The sequence below is a fragment of the Nicotiana sylvestris genome, chromosome 6, assembly GCF_000393655.2.
Source record: "Nicotiana sylvestris chromosome 6, ASM39365v2, whole genome shotgun sequence".
Taxonomy (NCBI): Eukaryota; Viridiplantae; Streptophyta; class Magnoliopsida; order Solanales; family Solanaceae; genus Nicotiana; species Nicotiana sylvestris.
In genome coordinates, this window is record NC_091062.1 from 3,675,887 (window position 1) to 3,683,371 (window position 7,485).

At 36.9% G+C, this 7,485-nt stretch overlaps 1 protein-coding gene across 2 annotated transcripts; it reads right to left on the reverse strand.

Annotated features, from left to right (window-relative positions):
- Positions 1-219: 219 nt before the first annotated feature.
- Positions 220-5,729, reverse strand: LOC104238230 (putative late blight resistance protein homolog R1A-3). Of its 2 annotated transcripts, none has more exons than XM_070150013.1 (2): positions 5,237-5,729; positions 220-3,189 (listed from the first exon to the last, which is right to left on the reverse strand). In XM_070150013.1, exon 2 carries the CDS (start codon positions 3,157-3,159, stop codon positions 376-378), a length of 2,784 nt encoding a protein of 927 aa, XP_070006114.1. In that variant the 5' UTR covers positions 3,160-3,189; positions 5,237-5,729; the 3' UTR covers positions 220-375. The 2 variants fall into 2 exon arrangements, with proteins under 2 accessions (XP_070006114.1, XP_070006115.1); XM_070150014.1 differs by lacking the exon at positions 5,237-5,729 and adding an exon at positions 4,689-5,220.
- Positions 5,730-7,485: the final 1,756 nt, after the last annotated feature.

Consider the following 7,485-nt stretch of genomic DNA (forward strand, 5'->3'; position numbering starts at 1 on the left):
ACAAAAAAGTTATTCTATGATTATATAAGTCCCTTTAATTTAATAGAGATTTTATTCATTAAGACTCAGATAATATTATTGCCAACAACATAATCTCCTTTTAAAATAATATATATATATATATATATATATATATATATATATATATATATATATATATATATATATCTTCTCTTATATTACAAAAAGAAAGCAAGCAGACAAAAATTTTAAACAAAGTAATATGCTAAATAAAAATTTCTATTAACGAAGTAAAATTACTAAACATTGAATAATAGGATAAAGAAAAATATAGAACAATGACTATATAAGTCCCTTTAACTTAATAACAATTCTAATGTTGACCGCATTCTAGATTTAATATTCGAGCAAAAGCTACTGGGTTCGGCCGAACCCGTATTTCGGCTTGTGCCTCCGCCCCCGACCGCATTGTGCGGGTACGACTACTAGTGTTATACTTAAATCATATGCGGACATCCACGGGTTTGTTACCAAGTTTTCTTGTTCTTCTTGAATTTGTACAGCAGAAGCCTCGAGTTTGGTTGTACAGCCAGTTAACTCAATGAGTTGCAGTGAGAAAATATATGCCAATTTAATGGGTATCTCTTCCAAGCTATAGCAATGTCTAATCAAGAGGCGCTCAAGGACGCAAAAATTGTCATCTGTGGCTTTCCAGTACTTGAGATCACAATTCTCAATTAGCAATAGCTTCAATCGAGTAAATCTTCCTTCAATTGGATACCATTCTTCGCCAATACAAGCATTCCGCATCAGCTTCAGCACCTCAAGGTTAGGCAACTCACCTATGATGTTCAAGTCCTCCCACCTTATAGCAGTTGCCTCCAGCTTTAACTTCCTGAGTGATACTGGAAAAGCTTTTGCACTTGGAATAGTTGCTGGTGAAATCCGACAGTTTTCTGATGAGTCCCACCTACGATCAAGTTCAAAACTCAATGTTTCAAGTTGATGCAGATGGACAAAATTATCGAGAAGTCTAGATTCTTGAAAGATTTTATAGTCATTGGCATGTCCATAGATTGCTAACTTCTTAACATTCCGAATCCCTGAAATAACCTCCTTTGTGCAACTACTTGGAGACAAGCCAGAAATAGCATGTATGTTTGAAAAAGCCAAGTAGCTCTCCTCATCATCAGATTCCCTTGGAGGATTTGACAAATAAAATTTACGTAGTCTGAGCTGCCTTAGTTGCATTAGTTCCCAAATTTTCTCCGTAAAAGCCACATATCTAGGACTACCCCATTTAACAATGAGCGTTTGCAGATTCCATAATCTGCAAATTTCTGGAGGTACATAAAAATCCCCACCGATGCCTGACAATGCTAGGTACCTCAACCAAATGAGACATAGGACGTGTGGAGGGAAACTTCTCAACTTTGTGGTACCCAAGTCCAAGATTCTAAGTAAACTAAAATGAATAAGCTCTGAATGGAGAGTAAAAGTTGAATTAAGACAAAAAGAGAAAATGGAACGAGTTCGTTTCAAGAGAGTGTAATCATCATCATCTGTCTGCCTGCTTATCATATGGTCATGTTCAGGGGTAAGAAGGGCCAAACACATTCTGTCATCAGTCCATCGCTTAAAGGGCTGCATTTTATGCGTACTGAAATTATGACATTCTGGAGAAAAAGCATGGCTTTGAGCTTCTTTTGCATCTGAATCACCATCTCCACCCGAATCGTCACCTTCATCCAAATCATCATCTTCATATGATTTATCAAAAACAATGTCTTTCATGACAAAAATGTCTTGGCTTTGAGCTAATTCTCTCACGCACAGCTCATGTATTAGATTGTGAACCTTACATGATCTAATTTTTGTGCCATCGAAACTTTTCTTCCCGACAAGAACTAGATGCCTGTCGATAAGATCTTGTAAGTACTTTTCAGCCTCTTTTTCCAAGTCCTTTTCTGACTTCAAAAAGCCCTCAGCCATCCAGAATCTCACCAAACTCTTCACAGAAATCTCACTGTCTTCTGGAAAAATCCCAAAATACAGAAGGCATGCTTTTAGGTCACTGGTTAAGTGATTGTAACTCACCCCAAGCACATGTAGATATCGTTCATATGGATCTTCTGTGACAAGTGACATGACATCTTCAGCAATATTTTCCCAATCTTCTATTGTCCGTTTAGATCTGGAGAGAAGCGCAGAAATCACGGCAATAGCTAGTGGTAACCCTTGGCAATACACTACAACTTGCTTCCCAATAGTCTCGAAGTCATATGGCAATGCTTCATTTGCAAACATTATACTTTTGGCAAGGTTCCAACTCTCATCTTGATCCATGAGGTCCATGCACAAAGAAAGATTCTTTGTACCAGCATAATAAGCTACTTCTTTGTTACGGGTAGTCAACAATATTCGACTCCCATTGTTGTTACTTGGAATGCATTGTCTCACGTCATCCCATGCTTTAAAGCTCCACACGTCATCCAATACAATTAAATACCTCTTACTCTTTAAACTTTTTCCTAGCATGTATGCTAGCCTTGACTCATTACCCAAGTCAAATCTGTCAGGTATTGTGGAATGCAGAAGGCTTTTGAGGATATCTTTTACATTATACTGTTGAGATACAGTAGTCCAGGCACGAACATCATAATGAGATCGAATTGATTCATAATCGTAAACCTCTTTTGCTAAAGTCGTTTTACCGATGCCCCCCATCCCGGCGATCGAGATGACTTTGAGTTTACGAGACGATCCATCATATTGTGTCAGTTTTTCCAGCAACCATATCCTATGATAACAGCTCACTGTATCATAATCTTGAAAGTTTGATGACCCATTCTGAACATGATCAATCTCCTCTGCTACTTGTTTTAGGCTATCAAAAAGCCTCTTATCTTCCCTTTCTTTCTGCATTTCATCATCTGCCATTACAGCTTCTGTTAGTCTCAGTTGAATTGTGTGTTCAACAGCATTTGTGACATCTTTTATCTGCGCTTCCAAATATGCCATTTTCTCAGTATCATTGCTTTTCTCAAAATTCTTGAGAAATACTTCCAGGGAACTAACTTTTCCCTGAAGAGCAAGAAATTCTTCTTTGTGATCGCAAATTAGAGATTGCATTGGCGACTTGGATGTCAAGAGTAGTTCTATCATTCTCATAAGAGAAGCAATACTAGCATAAGCCATATCTATTCTATTCCAATTATGACCTGAAAGCTGCAAGATTTAGGACGTCAATGGTATTTATAACATGATCAATAAAGTTGCAAAACGGAAGGTAAAAACAGAGAGAACATCAGATAGATTTTCAGCCATCACTGTCTCAAATCTCCATCGATTCTACGACTTGATCATATAAATATAAAAAGAAATCGAGAGTTTTTTGTATCTTCAAAAAACATTGCATCTATTTCATGTTCATGTCATCAATGTTACTAGACATGGTTTTTCACTACGTATAATCTTTGATCTCTAATCCTCAGAAATTGGTTAAAGATAAGTGAAACAATAGTCTTTACTAGATCTGGTACTGGTATCCAAATTTCCAGGTTATTAATCTCTTAAAACTATCTATCCTTCACCCTCAATGCACAAAAACTATGGTTCTGCACGAAAGATGTTCTATAACTACAGGAATCACGTGGGTGCACCAAAAGGAAATAAGGGATAAAAGGCTACTCCTCAAGTGTACAAAATCCTTCTCAATTCTATCAAAAGCAATCCTATTACCCTCTCTCCATACGGTCCACGTCAGTGCTCGTGGAGCAACTAAGGTCCAGCCAAACGGAACTTCTTTGACCATGCCTGGCATTACCCATTGAAGACTAAACCAACACCGTATTTTCCACAACAAGCGAGATGCTATAAGATGAAAGCTACTTTCTAAAGTAGATCGATAGCATCTACCCCTCGTTTCAATTTATGCGACATAATTTGATTTGACACGGAATTTAAGAAGAAGAAAAAAGATTTTTGAAACTTGTAACCTTAAACATGTCATTAACATTTATGTGGCTATAAGGCTTTTGAAACTTACGGTCATAAACATGTTAACATTTGTGTGACTATAAAAGCTTTTGATTAAGGGTAAAATGGGAAGTATAAATTAAATGTTTCCAAGTATAAAAATGTGTCCGTTCTTTTTGAGCGGATTTATAAGAAAAGTGTCACATAAATTGAAACGGATTTAATAGTATGTATTTATAATGAAAGAAATACTAAGGAAAACTAGCCACATATTGCACCCTCTTTTTTTTGTTTTATTAAAAAGCAGTATGAAGAAAATACTGCAGCAAGTCAAAAGAGCTAAACTTGGAACATCAGATCTCTATAAAATCCAACATATTGCACAAAACATCAAAATCTGGAAAGGGAACTTTACTTGAAAATTCTGGTCAAATAATATCTCTAAATAGAATTAGAAAGCATTAAAGTACCACAAATGAACTCTTTATATCAGGTATGCAAAGTTGAAACTATTATTCAAGAGGTGATCTGCAGACTTAATATGAATAACAAGTCTTTTGGAAATAGCTTCTCTTCTCTGCTCTACGGGTGTAAAATCTGTGTACACGCTAACCTTTTCCCGACTCCACTAATGAAATTTTACTGGATCGTCGTTGTTAATACGAATAACAATCAACAAATGGATAAAGCACAAAACATAAAGTAAAGTAAGCAAGAAATAGATCTCAGAAGACAGACAAAAGGCATACCTCAAAGGGCTGCAATGGTATGTGCAAACAAATTACCGAGTAAATTGTAAATAAGAACTAAAGATTTGATTTATTTGGATGAGAAGAACCAAGTAAATTGATTTATTATATGAGTAAAAGATAGACCGTACATGTGCACCTGACACAGGTTTTCAAAGACAAATTCTGCATTCACAAAAGTTGTCTGCCACTAAGTTTGGTGGGGACTAATATAAAAAGTTATATTAGTCCTTAGAATTTGGTTAAAGATTAGTGAAACAATAGTCTTTACTAGATCTGGTATTGGTACCCATATTTCCAGGTTATTAATCTTTTAAAACTATCTATCCTTCACCCTCAATGCACAAAAACTATGGTTCTGTACGAACGACACCCAATGTTCTATATGTGGCTATAACCACTTTCCAGAATACACTTTTTATTTTTCAAAAGTTCTCACTAATGTTTGTTTTAGTTTTTTCAGAAAAATAACTATAGCCCCTGTAGCAGACTAGCAATCCTCTCCCCAGTCAAGGATAGCAATTGACAATAATTGGTAGAACAAATACCTGTAATATTGAGACAGAACTGAGTAATAATGGAAAATTTGCCACTTTCCTTAATAATGCTCTTCACTTGAATCAATAGCTTGTTGTTGTGTAACAATCAAAACATTTACGGTCGAAAACTGTGGGAATTGGTCGCCGGTGGTGGAGAACGATCGCCTGAGCGAGAGACATTGCCGGAGGCGGCAGTGAAGGGGGAGTTGTTCGCCGGCGGGAGCTCCGTCCACGTCAGCAGATGGGCGGTGGAGGTGTTGCTCTCACCATTGTTGAGTTTTGTCCGGCAGCTGAAGTGTGTAGATTTTAGGCAAAATGGCCTTTGCCTCTTAAACTTGCACCCAATTGACAATTCAGTAAATAAATTTACAATTTTTCTATTTAAAGATCTCTAACTTGACGGAACAATATTAATGAACCACTTTGACGATTAACTATGCTAAGTGGGAGTGATATAGTATGGGTAGTGTGGACAAAAAATGAGAACGCTCTTGTTGAACCCATTACTATGGTTCCTTACTTTATTTTTTATGCCCCTAAAATGTTAGGCGATTGGAATTTGGTATTTTGTATTTATGCAGATGGCGTGGATTATAGCACACGAAAATTTGGATATCACCCCGAATTCCTATTTTTGATCCTAAAATTCTAAAAAGTGAGGAACAGTCATGTCGAAACAATGATTATTATTCATTAGGTCATTTTCATGGCCCTCCGAAATTTTAGGCGATTTGGATCCTATAGCCCGAATTTATGTAGTTGGCGTGGACTAAAGCACACAAACCGAATTTTGATTTTTTGGCCTGAAATGCCAAAATTCAGGGCCCGGATTCATGCAGTTGGCATGGACTATAGCACACGAAAATTTAGAAATCGGCCTGAATTCTGGTTTTTGGCCTTAAAATGTCAAAAAATGAGAAATGGTCATACCGAAGCCATGACTATTGTTCATTAGGTCATTCTTTATGTCCCTGCATAATTTTAGGCAATTCGGATCGATAGCCCGGATTCATGTAGATATAGCGCACAAATTTTTGGAAATCTGCCCGAATTTTAATTTTTTGGTCCTAAAATGCCAAAAAATATGGAATGGTCATGCCGAAGCTAGGGCTACTGTTCATTAGGTCATTTTGTATGGCCCTGTAAAATTTTAGGCGATTCGGATCTGATATTTCGGATTCATGCATATAACATGGACTATAAAGCAACGAAAAGTTAAAAAATGGGCATGAATTCCAGTTTTTTGGCCTTAAAATGCCAAAAATGAGGGATGGTCATGCCAAAGTCATGATTATTGTTCATTAGGTCAATGAGGATGACCATGTCAAAGCCACGACTATTGTTCATTAGGTCATTTTTATGGCCCCGCAAAATTTTAGATCATTCGGATCTGACAGTCCGAATACATACAAATGGCGTGGATAGCACAAAAATTTGGAAATCAGTCGATTTCAAGTTTTTTGGTTCTACAATGCCAAAAAAATAAAGAACATTCATACTGAAGCCATGACTATTATTCATTAGGTCAATTTTGATGGCCCTGCAAAATTTTACCAATTCAGATCCGGTAGCCCCGGATGGAGGGGACTATAGCACACGAAAATTCTAAAATGGACATGAATTTAGTTTTTTGGCTCTAAAATGCCAAAAAAAAGGAATGGCCATGCCGAAACCATGATTATTGTTCATTAGATCTTTTTTATGGCTAACAAAATTTTAGGTGATTCTGATCCGATAGCCCGGGTTCAAGCAGATGGCGTGGCTATAGCACACAAAAATTTAAAAATCGGCCCGAATTCCATTTGTTTGACAATGTCAAAAAAATGGAACGTTCATGCCAAAACCCGGACTACTGATAATTAAGTCATTTTTTAATGGCTCCATAAAATTTTAGGCAATTCGAATCCGGTAGCCCCAATTCATGCATATGACGTAGATTCTATCACACGAAAAATTTGAAATCGACATGAATTTAGTTTTTCGTCCTAAAATGTCAAAAAAGAGAAACTGGCATTCCGAAGCCATGATTATCCGTAAAATTTTAGTCTATTCGGATCTGGTAGCCCTGATTCATGCATATGGCGTGGACATTACACGAAAATTTGAAAATCGGCCTTAATTCTAGTTTTTGGGCCCAAAACGTCAAAAGTGAGTAGCGGTCATGTCGAAGCCAGGATTATTATTCATTAGATCATTTTTTATGACCCTGCAGAATTTTAGGCGATTCGGATCCGGCAGCCCAGATGCATGCAGATGGC

Excerpts from the sequence above, each read along its gene's own strand:
- LOC104238230 (XM_070150013.1), bottom strand. The coding sequence starts at position 3,159 with ATGGCTTATGCTAGTATTGCTTCTCTTATGAGAATGATAGAACTACTC.